This window comes from Morus notabilis, unplaced genomic scaffold (genome assembly GCF_000414095.1).
Source record: "Morus notabilis unplaced genomic scaffold, ASM41409v2 Scaffold25, whole genome shotgun sequence".
In the NCBI taxonomy this organism is placed as follows: Eukaryota; Viridiplantae; Streptophyta; class Magnoliopsida; order Rosales; family Moraceae; genus Morus; species Morus notabilis.
Window position 1 is genome coordinate 372,936 of NW_010357699.1, and position 21,435 is coordinate 394,370.

Sequence of the window (21,435 nt, forward strand, 5' to 3'; positions counted from 1 at the left end):
GTTTTTGGTGTGATCGTGTTCATAAATCAACGGTCTTGTTTCATGGCAATTCTCCATCTCGGAACGTGAGATAGTGAGACAAGATCCTTGCGGCCATATTTGATCCAATCGTCATAAAGGTATGATTGTCATTTTATTCCTTTGTCCATAAACATATATCATGGATGTGCCTCTCGTTGTGATTTGTGTTTAATTTGGAATTAAAAGATATGTGAAAATTTTTGAACTTTCCGCCTATAAGTTTGTTGTTGTTTAAATGATTTTTCACTTAAAAATCACAACGTGATCTTACAATTGGTATCAGAGCCTAGGTTTTTTATCATGCATGATTTGTGTTTATGCGATTGGATTGTATGATATGTGTTGATATTGGCATCTTGCATGAATATGTGGTGAATTCAAAATTATTTTGAATATATTTATGGTTGGATCCCGATCGATTGGCTCTAGGTTTTTAATTACGCAAGATTAGTGGTTTATATTTTTTCTTTAGAAAAAGATGTAAGCCATTAAAGGGCATAGGAAATTTTGTAATTTAAAATTCCAGAAACTTTCTTTTGGAGTGCCGCTACCGCCGCCGCACGAAGCCCTGCCTCCGTCACCAACACAGTCGCTAGCCCCTCCCCTGGGTTTGGCTGGGCGGCACACTAGGGTTTCGGAAACCCTAGCGTGCGCCAGGGTTTTCTGAAACCTTAGTGGGCCTGCAGGCCCTGCCCAGGCAAGGGCCGCAGGCCCTGCCGCTGGCCTTGCCCAGGCAAGGGCTGCGGCCCATGCCACGCAAGGCAGGGCCTGGCCCTGCCTAGGCCGAAAGGGTGGGCTCGGGATTGTCCCAAGCCCAGCCCAATTTAAAAAAAAAAAGGGGTTTTATTTAAATTTTGAATTTAAAATTTTTTTTTCCTCCAAAACATTTTCTATTTCAGGGATTATGAAAAAGGAAAATTGTGAAGATGCCATGGAGACGAGATGAAGAATATTATTGTAATTTATTATTCATTTGTTTTATGGGTTGTAATTAGAAATGAGCCATAGAGAGGTTAAATTTTGAATGGATGATTTATTATTTAATCTCGCATCATTAAAACATGCCATATAAGATATAGTGATGCCAATATCAAATTGCCATGCGAACATGTTCATGCATCATTGTAGTTTAATATTATAAATTGTTATAATTATAAATGAAATGGGTAAATTTTATAAAGTGTTATAAAATGCAACGACAAATTTATAAAGGTTATAATTTTGTTGACAAAATATTAATTGGACTTAATTTTTTTTAAAAACAAAATCCATTTTTCAAAAACTAAGTGGGAGGGTCATTTGCGTTGAAAAGTTCCCAAGGTCTCCGACTTTAGCCTGATCGTGACACGTGGACAGGTTAAGAGCCACCTTAGTGGTCCTCACTTCAATGGGAGAAACCCACAAAGCGTGTCGCTAAGGAGTCATCAGGTTGCTTAAGAAGATAAGACTCGAAAAGGAAGTAGTGAGGCGGGACCATCCCTAGATGGATCGCTAGTTTATAACAACCTCTAGAGTCAATTAGTCGGTTAAACACTTAGACTGAAGTCCATTGTAACCTCCCTTAGGAGCTAGGCAATGGGACTGAAGTGACCAAAAGGGTGGTGATTAGTTGCACTGGATGTGGAGACATCCTGTAAGGTGAACCAAACGAGAGGAGTCTCGATGCGATAGGAGGCCTCACGGACGCCACCCCTAGGTGGGACGTGTTACCATTGATGATCGTAACACCTTGGGTGAAATATGTTTTTCAAAAGGATTTTTTCATATTTAAGTATTTGCATTTATGCATCATACTTTTCCTAAATTTTAAGCAAATTGCCAACGCCACTTTATTTTATTTTTCAGCAATCATGTCTTTATCCCCGATCGCACAAATTCTTAGTACGAACAAACTAGTGGGTGAAAATTATGTTGACTGGAAACGTAACCTTAATATCGTGTTGACGGTAGACAAGCACAAGAATGTGCTCACCACCCCCTGTCCTCTTAGGCCGACTGAAGAGTCTACTCAAGAGGAGCGAGACGTATACACTTCTTGGATGCGTTCCGATGAGATTGCTAGGTGCTATATTTTAGCATCAATTAGCAATGTGTTGCAGCAGCAACATCGGAACATGCTGACGACTGCAGATATGATCTACATCATTGCTGAAATGTTCGGCAGCCAGGGCCATCAAGCCAAGCAAGCTGCGGTGTGTAACTTCATGAACTGCCGTATGAAATCCGACACTCCTGTTCGGGACCATATGCTACTGATCATTAGTCACCTGAATGAGATGGAGCTCATGGGAGCTGAGATAGATGGGGAGACTCAGGTGGATATGATCCTAGAGACTCTCCCGGAGATGTTCGACAACTTTAAGCTCAACTACTGATTAGTGCATGAAAATGCACCATAAATACTGCTTTTGATTTATATAATATTAAAATATTTAAGTTTTAATTAAACAATTCCATTATTTTTATTCATAATATTTTTAATTGGAATTTGTCTAGTTTTTGCTTAATTATTTACAGTGTAAAAAGCTACACAAAAATAAGCCATGAAAGCCATGTTTTCAACCATCTGGAGCCAAGCCTCAGCCAAGCCTCAGTCGAGCCGCACCGAGCCGCACCAAGCCGAGCCAAGCCACTATCTCTCTCCGCGTGGGCCCCAGCTCTCCGCCTTTCCCCACTCTTTCTCGCGCGCGTCACCAGCACGCCGTTCTCTTAGCGCGCGCGTGTCTTCCACGTAGCCATCAGCGCGCGTTAAAGCGTTCCTCCGCGTGGGCCCCGCGACTCAATGCGCCAGCCTGCTCCTTTCCTCCGCATGCGACATCTGTCAACTTTGTCCCCTGTCTGACCATCGCCAGCTCCGTCCGCCCAATCCGCCCGCGACACGTGGTTTTTTTCCTCCTCACTGCCAATCACATTGCGACACGTGTCCCCTTGGAGTTGAATCCGAATTTCTCCATCAGTATCAGAGGAAATTGGCCAGATTTCTTCCCCAAATTAAATATATGATTTCTCCTAATTTATGTGTAATTTTATTTTGTTTCCTTTTCTTTTGTAATTTTGTAATTTTATAATTTATTTTCTTATTTGACAGGCAACCTCTGAACACTATAAATAGAGGGGTTGGCCTAAGGTTTTAGGAGCTTTTGCATATTCAGTTTTCTGTCGTCTTGCTGTGAGTCTCATATTTTCTCTCTAGAACTTGTGAGAATATTTTGCAAGATAGGCTAGAGTTTTCTTGGTGAGGTTAGAGATGAACTTTTGTTGAGTGACCCAATTCGGGGTTTTGATTCCTTGTGCTGTAAACTTCAACATCTGAATGAATTAAATCTCATCTATTTTTCTATTACTTTTCAAAAATATTGTGTGCCAATTTTTATATAAGTTCAGTCACGCTTTTCTTATATAATTCTGTCATGCAATGTTTTGTTATTCAAATTATTTTACAAATTGTCTTTTACTGCAATATTGTCAGATTGATATATTGTCGATTTTAGATAACTTGTAATAATAATATTTCTGGAGTAAACATACAGATTTAATTTATTCGGTTATTTAATATTGTGAATCAAAATTTGGATTGGTGAACGAAACATTAGGGATTCTCGACAACTTACCGTTTTCTTCATACAGATTTTCTCCTTTTTATTTGCAACAAAAATCTCAAAAACTCTCATTTTTCTTTAATTCACTTTTCTCTAACGCTCTTATTCTGTTAATCATTCTTGTTATTTTGTTATCTCTCTGTGGATACGACCGCCCTTCTGTGCTACAATTGACCGCTTGTGAATATCACTTTTGGGCGTTAATCAACTATTCAATGAATAAGTTAAACTATTCACTCGCTGAACTCATGAAGGAGCTTCAAACTGCGGAAACCCTACTGCTTAAAGGCAAAAAGAGGAATGGAGAGGTAAACATTGCTGAAGCAAAGCCTTCCCCCTCTGGCGCCAAGAAACAGAAGAAAAACCGCAACAAGAAGAAACCGAAAGGAAAAGCTGGAAAGGGCAAGAACATTGTAAAGGTAGACAAGAGTAATGACAAATGTCACCATTGCGGAGTAGCTGGCCACTGGAAGCGCAACTGTCTTACCTCAAGGAGGTTAAAGCTAAAGGTACATTACTTGTGATCGAAGCCTGCTTTGTGGCTGACTCTACTTTTTCTTGGATTGTAGACTCTGGAGCCACTAATCATGTTTGTTGTTCTTTGCAGGGGTTCAGGGAAAGCATAAGGCTTAGCAAGGGTGAGTTTAACTTTCGCTGGGGGAACGGAGCATCAGTATCGGCTATATCAATTGGAAGCATTAAATTAGTTTTTGAGAACAGTTTTATTGTTTTGAACAATGTTTATTATGTCGCAGTTTTTGGGAAAAACCTTATTTCTGTAGCTCGTTTGGTTGAGCAAGGATATTCTTTAGGATTCAATAATGATGTTATTCAAATTCTTAAGAATGGTTTCATGATTACTTCTACAGTCATGATAAACAATCTGTTCTACGTCAAACCAATTATTCCAACGATTTATGATACTGAATTGAATAATGATTCAATTAGGGATAGTAAAAGATTGAGGTTAGACCCAACAACGTACAAATGGCATCTACATCTTGGACATATTAGCCTTGACAGGATTAAAAGGTTAGTGAGAGATGGTCCCTTACAAATCTTAAGTGTAGGCTCACTACCTACATGTGAATCCTGCATTGAAGGAAAACTGACCAAGAGACCCTTTTCTACAAAGGGTAATAGAGTTGATGAATGCCTAGAACTCATACATAGTGATGTATGTGGGCCATTCAATATCCAAGCAAGAGGAGGATATGAATATTTTATAACCTTCACTGATGACTATTCTCGTTTTGGTCATATTTATCTAATGCGTCAAAAGTCTGAAACCTTTGAAAAGCTCAAAGAATTCAAGGCCTTGGTTGAAAAACAATTAGACAAACAGATCAAAACACTATGATCTGATCGTGGTGGTGAATACTTGCTGGGAGAGTTCGAAGACTTTCTTAAGGAAGAAGGTATATTTTCTCAACTGACTGCGCCAGGTACTCCTCAGCAGAATGGCGTGTCAGAAAGAAGGAACCGAACTCTATTAGATATGGTTAGATCAATGATGAGTTACTCATCCCTTCGTGATTCCTTTTGGGGGTATGACTTGGAAACAACAGCATATATTCTGAATCAAGTTCCGTCTAAAGCAGTGCCTGGAACTCCATATGAAAGATGGAGCGGCAAGAAGTCATCTCTTGGCCACATCAGAATATGGGGTTGCCCAGCACATGTGCTTAGAAAGAAGACTGGCAAGCTAGCCAGTCGTTCAGAATTATGCATGTTTGTAGGATATCCTAAAGCGACAAAATGCTACATCTTCTATAGTCTTGCCGATCAGAAAACTTTCGTTAGCACGAATGCTCGTTTTCTAGAAGAGGATTTTGTGAAGAATATGAAGCCTAGAAGCAGACTTGTACTTGAGGAATTGACCGGTGAAAATGTTCGTGTAGCATCTTCACGTTCTATTCCTAAACCGATAACAGATGAACCACAACAGGAACTAACACCAATGGAGCCTCGACGTAGTGGGAGGGTTGTGAGACAACCGGATAGGTACATGTCTTATGGAGATGCATTGACTGCAGTCTCAGATTTAGACGTTGATGAACCTGTCTCCTACTCGCAGGCTATGGCAAGTTCTGAAGCAAACCTATGGCATGAAGCCATGAATGCAGAAATACAATCGATGTATAAAAATGGCGTATGGACTCTGGTAGATCCTCCTGAAGGGGTAAAACCCGTAGGGTGTAAATGGATCTACAAGAAGAAGAGGGGTCCAGATGGGAATGTAGAGACATTCAAAGCAAGACTAGTAGCCAAGGGCTACACCCAGAAAGAAGGAATTGACTATGAGGATACCTTCTCTCCAGTGGCTATGCTTAAATCCATCTGTATTCTTCTATCCATTGCTGCTGCCTTAGATTATGAAATCTGGCAGATGGACGTGAAGACAGCTTTTCTGAATGGCAACCTGGATGAGCGCATTTATATGGCTCAACCAGATGGATTCATTGAAAATGGTCAAGAAGAAAAGGTTTGTGAACTGCAAAAGTCCATTTATGGACTAAAGCAGGCATCTAGATCATGGAATATGAGATTCGATGAGACTGTTAAAACTTACGGTTTTATTTAGTCGTTGGATGAGCCTTGTGTGTATAAGTTGATACAAGAAGGCAAAATGGTTTTCTTAGTCTTATATGTGGATGACATACTGCTCATTGGGAATGACGTAGGAAGACTGACTGAGGTTAAGCTCTGGCTTGCAAAGTAGTTTGATATGAAGGATCTAGGAGAAGCTGCCTATGTTCTAGGAATTCAAATCTTTCGAGATCAGAAGAACAGACAATTGGCACTGTCTCAAGCATCCTATATCGATAAGGTAATGGACCGATTCGCCATGCAGAACTCCAAGAAGGGCTATTTACCCTTTAGACATGGAGTATCCCTCTCAAAGGAGTAGTCTCCCAAAACTCCTTAGGAAGAGGAAGACATGAGCCGAGTTCCTTACGCTTCAGCCGTAGGAAGCCTCATGTATGCGATGCTTTGCACCAGACCTGATATATGCTACGCGGTAAGCGTGGTGAGTAGATTCCAGTCTAACCCTGGAGCCGAGCACAGGGTTACTGTCAAGCATATCCTCAAGTATCTTAGGAGAACGAGGAACTACATGGTTGTATACTCAGGTACTGACCTGACTATGACGGGTTACACCGACTCCGATTTCCAATCGGATAAGGATTCCAGGAAATCCACTTCAGGATCAGTGTATATGGAGGAGTATTCAGCAAACATGCATAGCTGACTCCACAATGGAGGCCGAATATGTGGCAGCTTGTGAAGCTGCAAAAGAGGCCGTATGGCTTAAGAAGTTCCTTGTTTCACTGGAAGTTGTTCCGGATGCGAATACGCCCATGGTACTGTATTGCGATAACAGTGGGGCTGTAGCAAACTCTAAGGAGCCTAGAAGCCACAAGAGGTCCAAGCACATAGAGCGGAAGTACCACCTCATCCGGGAGATTGTGCAAAGAGGGGATGTTGAAGTGACAAAGATATCAACACATGACAGCTTGGCTAATCCATTCACAAAGGCTTTATGTGGTAAAGTCTTCGATAGTCATCTGGAGGGTTTGGGGATGCGAGATTGTACACACCTACTTTAAGTTCAAGTGGGAGTTTGTTGGAAATGTGTCCATAAAGTAGGATGTAATTTGTTATTTATGAAATGGCAAATGTCAGACATCATTACTTTGCTGACGTTTATAAATAAAATAAAGTTATGTTTTGATTCATACTCAAGTGTGTTAGTAATATTGCTTTGTCCATAGAATGTTATCAACGAAAGAAGAGTCAGGGAATCCCTGCCAGACAAGCTCTTCTGATATAGTTTAAAAACTGATATTCGCAGTCTTAGGATTAATTGGGCAATCGAATCCAATTATGACTGTTAGATCGAACCATGTGATGCTGGTCTCGGGGCATGGGAGTTGGACTCTGTGGTTGATCTAGACATGTTCGCAACATGTTGAATAGACCATGTAACTAATTAGGTTAGAGCAAAAAGCCGTTTACAGAGCTCTAAACCTAATTATTACAACCTAAGTATATTTGTGTAATTATCTCAATCCTGAAGTGAATACATAACTCGACTTGATTTCTCATGGTTTTTGATTCACCAATGAGATTAGTTCATAGTTTTTGAACTACACCTCGGCTATTGGGATCATGACATAATTGATTTGGAGTTGTGTGATTCACAGATATGGAATTCGTAAGCAATAATATCACCTCATGCTTTATTGATAGGTGTGTGAATAAATAAACCAAGCCTGGTATTCAATGATGGTAATCATTGATTAAGACATCAGGACATGTGCGAGACATCTTACGAACATATGTCTTTCTTATTCACAATCATATAAAGGAGTTGAGGATCTAATGACTGGAATGGTAAAACGGTAATTTTCTACACCATTCTAGTCACTGATATTTACGAATTTCCTCCTATAAAGAGATATTATTGTAAACCCTAGGTGTGGCGAAGAAAAGAAAAAAAAATATCTCACTCTCATTCTCTCCCTAGGGTGACCGGATTTGTGATTAAAAATACAAGGAAAATTGTTTCCTTAGGTTTTAGAAAAAGAGCCCACTCTCTTCTGCCAAAAACACTTAGAGTCATAGTCTTCAATCAACGAGTGGTTTTCGGTGTGATCGTGTTCATAAATCAACAGTCTTGGTTCACGGCAATTCTCCATCTCGGAACGTGAGATAGTGAGACAAGATCCTTGCGGCCATATTTGATCCAATCGTCATAAAGGTATGATTGTCATTTTATTCCTTTGTCCATAAACATATAACATGCATGTACCTCTCGTTGTGATTTGTGTTTAATTTGGAATTAAAAGATATGTGAAAATTTTTTTGAAATTTCCGCCTATAAGTTTGTTGTTGTTTAAATGATTTTTCACTTAAAAATCACAACATGATCCTACACCCCGGGACATCCCCGGGACTACCCCGGGACATCCCCGGTACAGCCCCCGGGCCACCCCCGGGGCATCCTACATTCCCGGGGCAGCCCCTGGAAAGCCCCAGGACATCCCCAAGAATGTCCCGGAACAACCCTGGGGCAACCCCTGGAGAGCCTCGGAACATCCCCGGGCCGCCCCGGGGCATCCCCGGGAAAGTCCTGGGGCAGCCCGATGACAGCCCCGGGGCACCCCAGGATAGCCACGAGACAGCCCCGGGACATCCCAGGGCATCCCCGGGAACGCCGCGGGACATCCCCGAGGCATCCCCGAGACAGCCCCGAGACATCCCCGGGGCAGCCCCGTGACAGCTCCGGTGCAGCCCCAGGACAGCCACGGGACAGCCCGGGGCATCCCAGGAACAGCCTCGGGGCATCCCAGGGAAAGCCCCGGGACAGCATCGGGACAGCCCCTGGGCAGCCTCAGGGCAACCCTGACACAGCCCGGGGATAGCCCCGGCCCAACACCAGGACATCCCCAGGACAGACAGCCCCGGGATAGGCCTGGGGCAGCATAAGGACATCCACGGGACCGCCTCGGGACAGCCCCAGGACAGCCCCGGGACAGCCTCAGGACAGCCATAGAACAGCCCCGATGGAGCCCAGGACAGCCCCGGGGCATCCCCGGGACAACCCCGAGACATCCCCAGGACAGCCCCGGGGCATCCCCGAGACAGCCCCAGGGCATCCACGGGACAGCACCGGGGCAGCCCCGGGACATCCCCGGTGCAGCCCCGAGACAACCCCGGGGCAGCCACGGGACATCCTCGGGGCATCCACGGGCCAGCCTCGGGGCAGCCCCGGTACTACCCCGGGACAACACCGGGACAGCGCCAGGGCAGCCCTGGGACAGCCCCAGAGCAGCCCCGGGACAACACCGGGGTAGCCCCGGGACAGCCCCGAGATGTCCTGGGGGATAGCCCTGGGACAACACCGGGGCAGCCCCGTGACAGCGCTGGGGCTACACCGGGGCTGCAACGGGGCAACCCCGGGACAGCCCCGGGACAGTCCCGGGGCATCCCCGGGACAACATCAGGGTAGCCCCGAGACAGCACTGGGATATCCCCGGGACAGTGCCGGGGCACCCCTGGGACAGTGCCGGGGCAGCCCCCGCACAGCCCTGGGACAGCACTGGGATATCCCCGGGATAGCCCCGGGGTAGTAGCCTCGGGACAGCCCCGTTGCAGCCCCGAGACATCCCGCGACAGCCCTAGGGCTCCCCGGTGCTGTCCTAGGTCAGCCCCGGGACAGTCCCGGGACATCGTCGGGACTACCCTGGGACATCCCCGGACAGCCCCGGGGCAACCCCGGGACAACCCCAGGGCAACCTCGAGATACTCCAGGACCAGCACCGGGACAGCCCCGGGGCAGCCCCAGGACAGCCTCCGGGCTGCTCTGGTACATCGCTGGGATAGTCCCGGGACAGCACCGGGACATCCCGGGACAGCCCCGGGGCAGCCCCGGGACATCCACGGGATGCCACAACATCGGCCATAAAAAATGGCATGTCTGGGTCTCCACTCATGGCAGCCAGGGGGGCCTGTACCAGTGAAGCGGCGAATCCACATACGCCGCCTCCCGTGAAGGGAATCTCCCCTCCTTCTCCCTCAACAATAAGGTCGACCCTGTCAACTTTTCTAGCTATGGAGTCATCCTCCAACGTGGAAGATGACCATGAAGAGAGAGACAAAGGAGCTAAGTCAGAATCCTAAGTCGAGGGATAAACGACGTCCGCTCAAGACGACGTCTGTTCAGAAATATAAAGAACCAAGGACGCCTAGTTCTCAACAAGACGTCTACCATTCATAAGAAAACGGAAGCGAAGAGTGTTCATACAACCAAGACTCGTCAAAACCCAGAACCCAGAAACCACAATTGGACCAAAAATCAGAAAAGCTACCCTAGGTAGTTCAGGGAAGGCATATGGTAAGTCTCTATCCTCTATTTTCAAACCTAGAACATCTAGTCCGAATGGAAAAATAAGTTCAGACATCAAGCAAAGCCGAATCATAAAGTAACTTACCAGTAATGAAAAAGAGTTGGAGTCTAGGTGAAATCGGGGACTATGGACCACGATAGCTTCACGAAGCACCAGGAAGGGCAACGAAAGCAGGTTTCTGAATCTGGGAAAATTTGGACAGAGTAATGGCAGTTCAAAACTTGGAGTGAAATGAAGTGGCTTCGGTTCGATGAACATTTAAAGAAAAATGAGCCCTCGACCCCTGGCCGTTGGATGAAGTTCTGATGAATCCAATGGCAGGGGCATTCAGACAGGATCGAACGACGGCAAACAAAGGCGGGAAGATGAAAGGGCACGATCCAAAGGCTCAGATTCATCTTTTCAAAATAAACCCCTACGTCAGTTTGGTGAATTGACCGACGCCCAAAGCGTCAGGGTAACATTACAAGATAGGCTCAGAATTAGGTTCCCATGCCCGAAGCACAGAAAAGTACCAGAACCTAACTCGAGGCTGTCTGAAAGAAAGCCTCGACTTGGGGGGCAGCTGTTGTGTGGGAAAATCTAGGTGACACGTGGGATAGCGACAGCGCTACACGTGGCCCTACTTCTCCTCACAAAGCAACAACCCTCGACGCCTGAAGCTCACTTCCACTTTACACTGCAAAGAAAGCCCGCCTTAGGGCGTCGACCCGTTATGTCGTCAACCATATGACTTGTGCAAATTCCCTACGCCACGGAAGGATCGGCGGCCAGAAGAGGCCACCGCCCGCTCAGCGTAGACGTCGAGGGAAGAGCATGGGAGGCAACGCCCGTATCTCCAGAAAGGTGTCTGACACAACCAACTTACGTCTAGCACTAGGAGATGTCTGCAGTGCAGGCATTAATTACAAGCCCCTAAACCGCCCAACAGTGAACGGTGGAGGGTTACAGGGAGTCTACAGAGCCGTAATGGAAGACTAATTGGATGAGTGTACAGTTTAAAAGGTGATTAGTGGGCTACGGTTTGAGCCTATGAGGGTAGGCCACTCGAGTGCTTCTGCCTACGAGAGGAACCGCCCTAAACGAGTAGGGGGGAGGGATTTTTCCTTTTAGTTTGGCTCATTTCATATTCAACCCGAAAGTAGAAAGGTAGAGTTATTGTGAAGAATCCAAAAGAAATACAAAGAAAAGTGGATGTAGCTCTTCATTAATAGAGTGAACCATTATAAACCTTGCGCCTTTATTTTCATACAAGCACAGTCCTCCCATTATATTTACCACAAACTTCATACATGCTTTACTACATCATTTTCAATATCAAATAAACGCTTTTTAGCCGGTAACCTGACAGAATACCTAAAGGTGACCCGGCGTAATCCTGTTGATGAAATTTCACTGTCAACATTATACATATACAAGCATAAAAGCATATTGATAAAGCCTCCAAATTGATAAGAATGAGAGAAAGCTCGAGAAGAGTACCTTACCGGAGCGATCCTGACGAGATTTCCCGTCGCCGGAGAAGACAACTTTCTCTCTTTTCTCATTTTTCTTTCTTTTTTTTTGGTACAGAGAAAGAGAAAGAGAACAAAAAAGAGGGAGACCGGCAAACGGAGAACAGAGAGCAGAGACCGGAGAGAGGAGTGAGACAAGAGAGAGAGCACAGAGAACAGAGCGAAAGAGGAGAGAGAACGGAGTGATGGTAGACATGAGAAAGGAATATGGGTAGATAGAGATTATTTGATTTCAACGAGGGTAAAATGGGGAATAGAAAATTTTCATTAATGAGAAGAGAGGAGATTCCCGCACAAGTTAAAATTAGAAGCACCTAAAGGGCTGCTTCTGATTCTAGCATGAAATGAGCTTCAGATTCTTAAATAAGCTACAATTTTGCTTCTTACCAAACAATCCAAACAACTTTAGGTAGTTGAAGATGTGCTTTTAAGCTCTCAAAATCAATACCAAACTGAGCCTGTGTCTGTAAAGTTTCATAACTTTTTAACATCATTTTTATTTTATTTTATTTTGCAAAGACAAAAATATAGTGTCGCTTGTTGTTTTAATTCTTAAAAATTGTATATGGATTTTAGAATACAAAACATAAATAAAAATGTAAATTTTAGACCCATCTCGACCCCTGGGCGCCCCACTACGCGGGCCGGGGGTTTTTTGACAACGTTTTACTTTATTTTTCATTTTTTGTGGCCATTTTTTGCAGGCACGCCCAGAAAAATGTAAGGATCGTGTCTGCAAAATTTCATTATTGTTTCACGTCGCTTTTATTTTATTTTATTTTTTAAATACAAAAAATAAGGAAAATCATAAAAAAATAGAATATTTATCAAAAAAGGGTGCCACACGTTGCATTAATTCCTAAAAATCATATATTAATTTTAGAATGTCAAAAATAAATAAAACTGTAAATTTTTGACCCATCCCGGCCCATGGGCGCCCCACTGTGTGGGCCGGGGGCTTTTTGACAGCGTTTTACATTTTTTTTGTTATTTTTGGTTGCCATTTTTTGCAACCATCCCAAAAAAATATAAGATCATGTCGGCAAAATTTTATAGTTGTTTGATGTCATTTTTATTTTCTTTTCTTTTTTAAATACGAAAAATAAGAAAAATAAAAAAATAGAATATTCATCAAAAAATAGTGCCACTTGTTGCATTAATTCCTAAAAATTGTATATTAATTTTAGAATGCAAAACATAAATAAAAATGTAAATTTTTTACGCACCAAGGCCCCTGGGCGCCCCATTACGGGGCTGGGGGCTTTTTGACAGCGTTTAACTATTTTTTATCATTTTTTGGGGCCATTTTTCGCAAACATGCCCAGAAAAATGTAAGGATCGTGTCTGCAAAATTTTAGAACATTTTCACATCATTTTTGTTTTATTTTCTTTTTCAAAGATAAAAAATAAAGAAAATGATAAAAAAAATATAATATTTATCAAAAAATGGTGCCGCTTGTTGTATTAATTCTAAAAAATTATATATTAATTTTAGAATGCAAAACATAAATAAAAATGTAAATTTTTTACCGATGAGGGCACCTGGGCGCCCCACTACGCGGGCCGGGGGCTATTTGACAGCGTTTTACTATTTTTTGTAATTTTTGGGGGCCATATTTCGTAGACATGCCCAGAAAAATGAAACGATCGTGTCTGCAAAATTTTAGAACATTTTGACATCATTTTTATTTTATTTTATTTTTTAAAGACAAAAAATAAAGAAAATCATAAAAAATAGAATATTTATCAAAAAAATGATGCCACTTGTTACATTAATTCCTAAAAATCGTATATTAATTTTACAATGCAAAACGTAAATAAAAATGTAAATTTTAGACCCATCGCGGTCCCTGGGCATCCCACTACGCGGGCCAGGGGCTTTTTGACAGCGTTTTACTATTTTTTTCAGTTTTTGTAGCCATTTTTTGCATACCTACGTAGAAAAATGTAAGGATCGTGTCTGTAAAATTTTAGAACTAATTGACATCATTTTTATTTTATTTTATATTTCAAAGACGAAAAATAAAGAAAATCATAAAAAATAGAATATTCATCAAAAAATGGTGTCGATTGTTGCATTAATTCCTCAAAATCGTGTATTAATTTTAGAATGCAAACAATAAATAAAAAGGTAAATTTTTTACCCATCCCAGCCCCTGCACGCCCCACTATGCGGGCCGAGGACTTTTTGACTGTGTTTTACTTTTTTGTCATTTTTGGGACCATTTTTTGTAGGCATGCCCAAAAAAAGGCAAGGATCGTGTCTGTAAAATTTTAGAACATTTTAACATTATTTTTATTTTATTTTATTTTTTAAATACAAAAAATAAAGAAAATCATTAAAAATAGTATATTGGTCAAAAAATAGTGCCGCTTGTTGGATTAATTCCTAAAAATCATATATTAATTTTAGAATGTAAAACATAAATACAAATGTAAATTTTTTACCCATCCCGGCCTCTAGGCGCCCCACTATGCAAGCCAGGGGCTTTTTGACAGTGTTTTACTTTTTTTGTCATTTTTTAGGGCCAATTTTTGCAGGCCTTTCCAGAAAAATGTAAGGATCGTGTCTGTAAAATTTCAGAACTTTTTTACATCATTTTTATTTTATTTTATCTTTCAAATACGAAAAATAAAGAAAATCATATAAAATAGAATATTCATCAAAAATTGTGCCGCTTGTTGCATTAATTCCTAAAAATTGTATATTAAAAATTATAAATTTTTTACTCATCCTGGCCCTTAGGCGTCCCACTACGCGGGCCGGGGGCTTTTTGACAGCATTTTACTTTTTTTTGTCTTTTTTGGTTGCCATTTTTTGCAGGCATGCCCAAAAAAATGTAAGAATCGTGTCTGTAAAATTTCATAATTGTTTGACGTCATTTTTATTTTATTTTATTTTTAAAATATGAAAAATAAGAAAAATCATAAAAAATAGATGGCTAAGAAAAATTACATATAAAAACATACTTATTAGGAATATAATATAAAAAGAAAATAAGGTAAAGAAATCACATTAGTTCTGTAACTTCGTAATTTTCGGATTCCAGCAACAAGTACACTCCGTAAAATATCTTATGATTACCGGATTTGCCTATCAAATTGGGGGGGGGGGGGGGGGGGGGCTAACGGGGGGTCATCCAATATCATGAAATAAAGCTCATTCTATTAATTTGTACGGCTGAAATTTTTTCCCTTGAAAAAAAAAAAACAAGTCGTTTCTGTATACTTTTATTATCTCACACTGCCAAACTATCTATTATCTAAAGTTTATTCTTGCAAGTTTCTACTCTGTGAAATTTTTTTATTTATTTTTTTGAGGGGATTCACTACGTACTTATTTAGATAATAAAATGGAAAATATTACCATGCAAAAGATAAAAAAACAATATTTTTCTTTCAATTTTTCTCTTCGCATCTTCATTTCAGATTCAAGCAATCCTTTATGTTGGAGGAGGGAGAGAGATTTGAGGATTTATCTTTCTAATAGAATTTGTTGCTTTTGTTCATTTCCACTATTTTATAGTTTTATTATTTTTTTTTGATAAATAAATATATTACGTTCTCTTACAACTACTTTTTTAATGATGATTAGTTTTATCCATTTATTCTTAATCTGGTTGTGATAATCTGTTTATATATATACTTTTTTTTTGTTGTATTTTTAGGTCGTTTTATTATAAATCCATAGTTTTTGAATGCCGAATCTAAAATATTTTCAGTGGATAAAACCAAAATTAGTAATGGGACCCTTATATGTTATAATATCAAGTTATTAACCAATACTAAAGGGGGTGACATTTTGAAAGAGCCGAATATTTATTTTTTATAGAGTAGAATTTTGTTTTTATAGAGTAACTTGCATCACAAAAATATAAGAAGGATCAATTTCAAAGAATGACAAATTATAAAATCTAAGGGTTTGTTTGGAAAGTATATATACTCAAACTATAATTTTTGTTTGTGACGTTTGAAATTTAAATTTTTTTTAAGAGAAAAATATTGTAACAAAATTAATAATTTAAGTATATAAAACAAACGGACCCAAAACTATGTTATTTGATGTAGACTTAAGACTTTTGTACTTACAAACAGTGCGGGCAAAGAGGGTTATGAAGGCCATGCAGTGGAGAGCCACTAAAAACTTGTTGGGTTGAGCAGTCGCCATCGATATACTACGTGTTACGAAGAATTTTATAGTTGTATGCATTACTCAAAATGATGGGGTTTTACAACACTATTCTGCGTTTTAGTAAAATTCATGGTAATTTTGGTAATCTTGGGAAGTAAATAAAATATTATATTAGACTTTTGCCAAGTTACCATTAGCTGTATTTTGGACTTTTTTTAAATAAATAAATAAATAACGCTTTATTATAAAGTTTTTTAGAATTGCATGTTCAAAAAGATTATTACGCTTAAATTCGTCTATATATTGAATAAACGGAAAACAGATAAAGAATCTCTAAAAAATGGAAATAATATTCACAAGCTAATTCCAGGTGATCAAAAGAAATTCAAAATGTAAAAGGAAATATATAAAAAAAGGAAAACTCGGGTCAAAAAGATTGTAAAGATCTCTCTGTTACAGGAAGGCAAAAAGATCTAAAAATAATATTTGTGATAATGAATTAATTTTTATCATAAAGAGTGGATCTTTATGATCTTTAGGATCAATAATTTGTGAGCATGATGAATTGATTATTTGATCTATTTCCCCTAAACCGACATGGTGTTCTCTTGGTTTATGGCTTCCATATGTACATAAATTTTACTTGGAATCAGCCCAAGAGCGTGAAATCATAAAACCCTACACAAAGTTAGCATGGTCCCGTTTACAAAAGAAAAAAAGATGTGTTAGCACGGTCTAAATATATGTATGAGATACATTTACTAAATATATATAACCATTAAAAACTCGTCGGTATATATATATATATATGTGTGTGTGTGTGTGTGTGTGATGTGCTTGGAATTAGAGGCAGCTATTTGATAAGAAAATCTCATGTAATAAAAAAAAGGAAAAAAAAAAAAAAAGAAGGCCAATGATTGATTTATTTTCATGAGCTCTATTTACTCAACTTGGATTAGATCACACCAACCAGCAGCGGATTACATTATATATAATGGAAAGTGGTTAAAGCTTATGAGAAGGACACTAAAAACTTAGATGGCATAAAGTGATAATGTACTTACTATGCCAAAGATAAAAGGTGTTCAAACCTAATAATTAACCAATTAAACCGATCTGATTCAATCTAAGTAATCGATTAATAATAGTGCGGATTGGATTAGTGGCCTTGATTGCTAATTAATGACCGATGATTACCGGGCAATTATCTTCACACTCGTTTAGACTTCTCCAGCATATTTCCTTATAAGCATAGCAGATAAAACCATCTCTGCGTTTATTACAATCTGACAGTGCACACCTAATAAATATTTTCATATCGTTATTTTCACCATCTCTCGTACTTTCCTTCATTGCTCCATTCTGACTGCTTTGAGGCAGAATAATGCTTTCACTGGCTGCTTACATATACACGTGATATCAATTTAGAAGAATGTAATGAATTCCGATATGGAAAATTATGAAGGTTATGAGACTATGCAATATAAACACAAATCCGAAAATTGTAGTAAACAGTATTTTTACGGAAAAAAATAGTAGGTGTCACAGTTATTTGGACTAAATAGCAATAAATAATAAATTTGTTATTCACTTTAAATAAGTTGTTAATTTAGCAGTTGCATACCTTTTTTGTGAGAAAGAGAACGTTTTCTTTTTTCCTATGTTCTTTCTTATTCAAAGATGAATGCGATAATCTATAGGTCTCAATAATTGAAAACATTTACAGCATTGTAATCGGACTTAAACTTAGGTGGTGTTTGGAAAATGGGTTGGAACTTGGAACCATGGTTTTGGGTTCAGTGTTTTTTTATATAAAAATTTAAATTTAAAAAGTTTTGCTACATTGTTTTCTCTCATAAAATTTAAATTATGATTCAAACTACCTAATTTGAATTCATGTTCCAAACCGGCCCTTCAATTATATGAATATGGTTGAGTATTGTCTCATTAGACTACAGTACCTACGGCGTGAGAGAGAAATTATTCGATGGTAATATGTATGATTGAAAAATAAATGCATAGATTTTATGACATAATCAGCCTTATATAAACTCTACCCAATTAGTTAGAATTTTATAGAATGATACATATGTCATATGTGTCGTGTTTTTTAATTCGAGAAGGGAAAAAATCTCACACAATAAAATATAACCAAATCGAAAAACTGAAAAAAGCCCTTCTTTTGAGACTCCGAAATTTATTTATTAATTTGTTTTAGGGGATTCTCAACAGTATTTAAAATCCAAACGAAAATGGAAAATATTACCATTTAAAAGATGAGAAAACTAGTGTAGAGTGTAGTGTTGTGCTGTAAGCTAATAATTTTTAGACTCTGGCAACAGCAAATAAGTACGTATAATTCCTGGAAATTTGAATTTGCCTAAGCAATTGGTCTATATGACCAGAAATTAAAGATAAAAAAATTTACTATCTTTTTCTTTCATTTTTATCTTCTCATCTTAATCTCAAACTCCGATAGTCATTCCTACTGAGCAGGGAGAGGGATTTTGGGATCTATCTTTTGGGTAGAATTTGTTCATTTAACTTTTTTTTCTGTATTATATAGCTCTAATATTTTTATGATAAATAAATACATATGTCCACTTACAAGTAATTATTTTTTTAGTGGTGATAAGTTTGGTCTGCAGTCTACTCAATCTCAATTTGGTTGTGGTAAGTTCTTTGGGTTTACAATTTTATTGGGTTTTTATGTAGTTTTAAAATTAAATCTATAGCTTTTGAATGCCTCGAAGTTTGACATTAACAATAGGTTCATTATAATATCAACTATTTGAAAAACTTACACTAGCTAGAGGGGGATGACATACGTTTTTCAAGAGTCAAATATATATATATATTTTTCTTGCGGAAGGTCTACTCAAAAAGAGAAGATCAAGAAATTAGAAGGAATAATTTTAAAGCACAAAAAATTAGATGTGCAAAATTTAGGCATGCAATGCTATATTATAGATCTCTTATAAAAAAGAAAAAAAGAAACTATGTTATAGATGTAGAGTTAGACTTTAATACTCACATACGGTGAGGGCAAAGAGGGTTATGAAGGCCATGTAGTAGAGAGCCACCAAAACTCGGTTGAGTTGAGAAATCGCCATGGATATTGTTCAGAATTTTATGGTTTGTATATATGACTCTCAAAAAGTTGGAGTTTTATAACATAATTCGGCCTGCTATATTTAGTAAAGATCTTGGTGAGTAAATAAGAGATTACATTGAATGAAAAGATAACAAATTATAAATAACTTCTAAAGATGGAATCAGTCATCCGTAACAAAAAAAAAAAAAAAAAAAAAAAAAAAAAATGGAATGACTCACTAGTTCAAGGTAATCAAATCAAAAGAAGTTCAAAATGTGTGAGCGGACACACACACACAATTTCCGGGTTAAAAATATTATAAAGATCTCTGTTACAGAGAAAAAGGGATAAGATTTCAGTGTGTATATATATATATATATGGCCAAAAAAAAATTTATCTTAATATAAAAAATTGATCTTCGTCGTAAAGAGTTAGTGGTAATGAACTGATTTTTATCGCAAAGAGTTTGCGATCATGATGAATTGACTATTTGGTCTATTTCCCCTTTTCATATATATTTGGTTGGAATACTAAGAGGTTGTTCTTTTAGAGTGTGATTTGAGTGTAATTTTTTAGTTGAATTTGAGTTATAACTTGAGTTGAAGTTGTAACTTGAGTAAAGTTGAATAAAGTTTGAACTTAAAAGAGCGTGAACTTGAATAAAATTGTAATTTGAGTTTAAATTTTTTTTTAGTTTTATTGCAAAAGAACAATCCCTAATATTGATCTTTACCATAAAGCGTGCGTTAAAAATTGGTCAGCCGAAATGGTATTCTCATGGTTTATGGCTTCCCCTATATCATGTAGTTCTGGAAAGTATTTGCTACTGATTCTTGTTTTATTGTAAACAATTTTGTAAAGAAATTTTGGTTAAACATTGCTATTTTCTTCTTTGTCCCCATCCCCGGTTAAGATTTATTGAAAACTATATCATCTTTTATTTTTCTTAGTGATAAGGATGTATTCCAGCTGATGGTAAGGATTTTTTTTTTCTTTTCTCGTGAAAAGCTTATAGTATGGATTTTGTTATTAGCATCATGACATTTTTCTTTATTGGTCCTTTTGAGACTTTGACGAACAATCAAAATGACCTTTTGTACCAGGATTATTTTGGCCACTTATTGAACATTAAAATTACAAAATTGACTGCGAAATTTCGACCAGACCTTTACAATAATGATTCCACAATCATGATAAATTAAGATCAAGATTCTCCAGAACATTTATAGTAAGAATTATGTAATTATGATACAGATAAGAGCTTTATAAATAAGGATTCCGTACTTATGACTTAGAATTATTTTAAAAAAAGTGAATGTGTGAAATAATAAACCAAAAATAAAATAAATAAAAATTAACACACAAGAAAAAAAGAGTTTGAACTTTATTGAGTGTCTATATATTGAGTGTCTTAAGCTTGCTAGTTGCTATGAGATAAGGGTGTTTAAAATTAGTAAATAACCAATTAAACCGATCCAATCTTCAATCCCTTTTCATTTGTAGAGTTATTTACATGTCAATCAAAAAGAGTACATGAAGAAATTAGAAGGAGCAAAATTTTATGGTTGTACGTATGACTGTCAAAATGATGAGGTCTTGTAATATTATATATACGACACTCAAAATAATGGGATTTTATTACACAATTCAGCTTGCTATATTTGGAGTCAAGATCTATACTCGACCCAGGATTTTACCATTAGCTTTATTTGGAGTCAAGATCTTTGGTCCTCTTGTTGTCCATCCGCTTAAATCTTGATAACTCAATATAAAAAGGGATTAATTAACAGGGTCAATTTGAGAGGAGAGAAATGCTAATTCCTACCCAAACAAAATTATAATCCATCTAATATCGCCAATAAATTTTGTTAACGGCTCCGCCGGCAAGCTTCGCCGATGAGATATCACGTTATATATGAACAGCTTATTTAACTATATTGCTGAAGCATCATTGGTGCTCTATATGTGAAAATTTTGGTGATTGAAGATCGTTGTCGCCAATCGCGAAATAGCTTTGTTTATGTCCTTTTTTTTTTTTTTTTTTTTGAAGTTTTGGAAGAGTGGAATTTGTTGGGTCTGACCTGGATTTCTTCTTTTCCTTGTAATAAGAGGAGAAAAACGCTATTTGGTGTGGATTTTTTTTTTCACTGTTGCCGATTT

General features: G+C 38.5%; 1 protein-coding gene across 1 annotated transcript; it reads left to right on the forward strand.

The window, feature by feature from the left end:
• Window positions 1-1,871: 1,871 nt before the first annotated feature.
• Window positions 1,872-2,396, forward strand: LOC112094386. Its single transcript, XM_024175073.1, has one exon. The coding sequence runs from the start codon at window positions 1,872-1,874 to the stop codon at window positions 2,394-2,396; it is 525 nt and encodes a 174-aa protein (XP_024030841.1).
• Window positions 2,397-21,435: the final 19,039 nt, after the last annotated feature.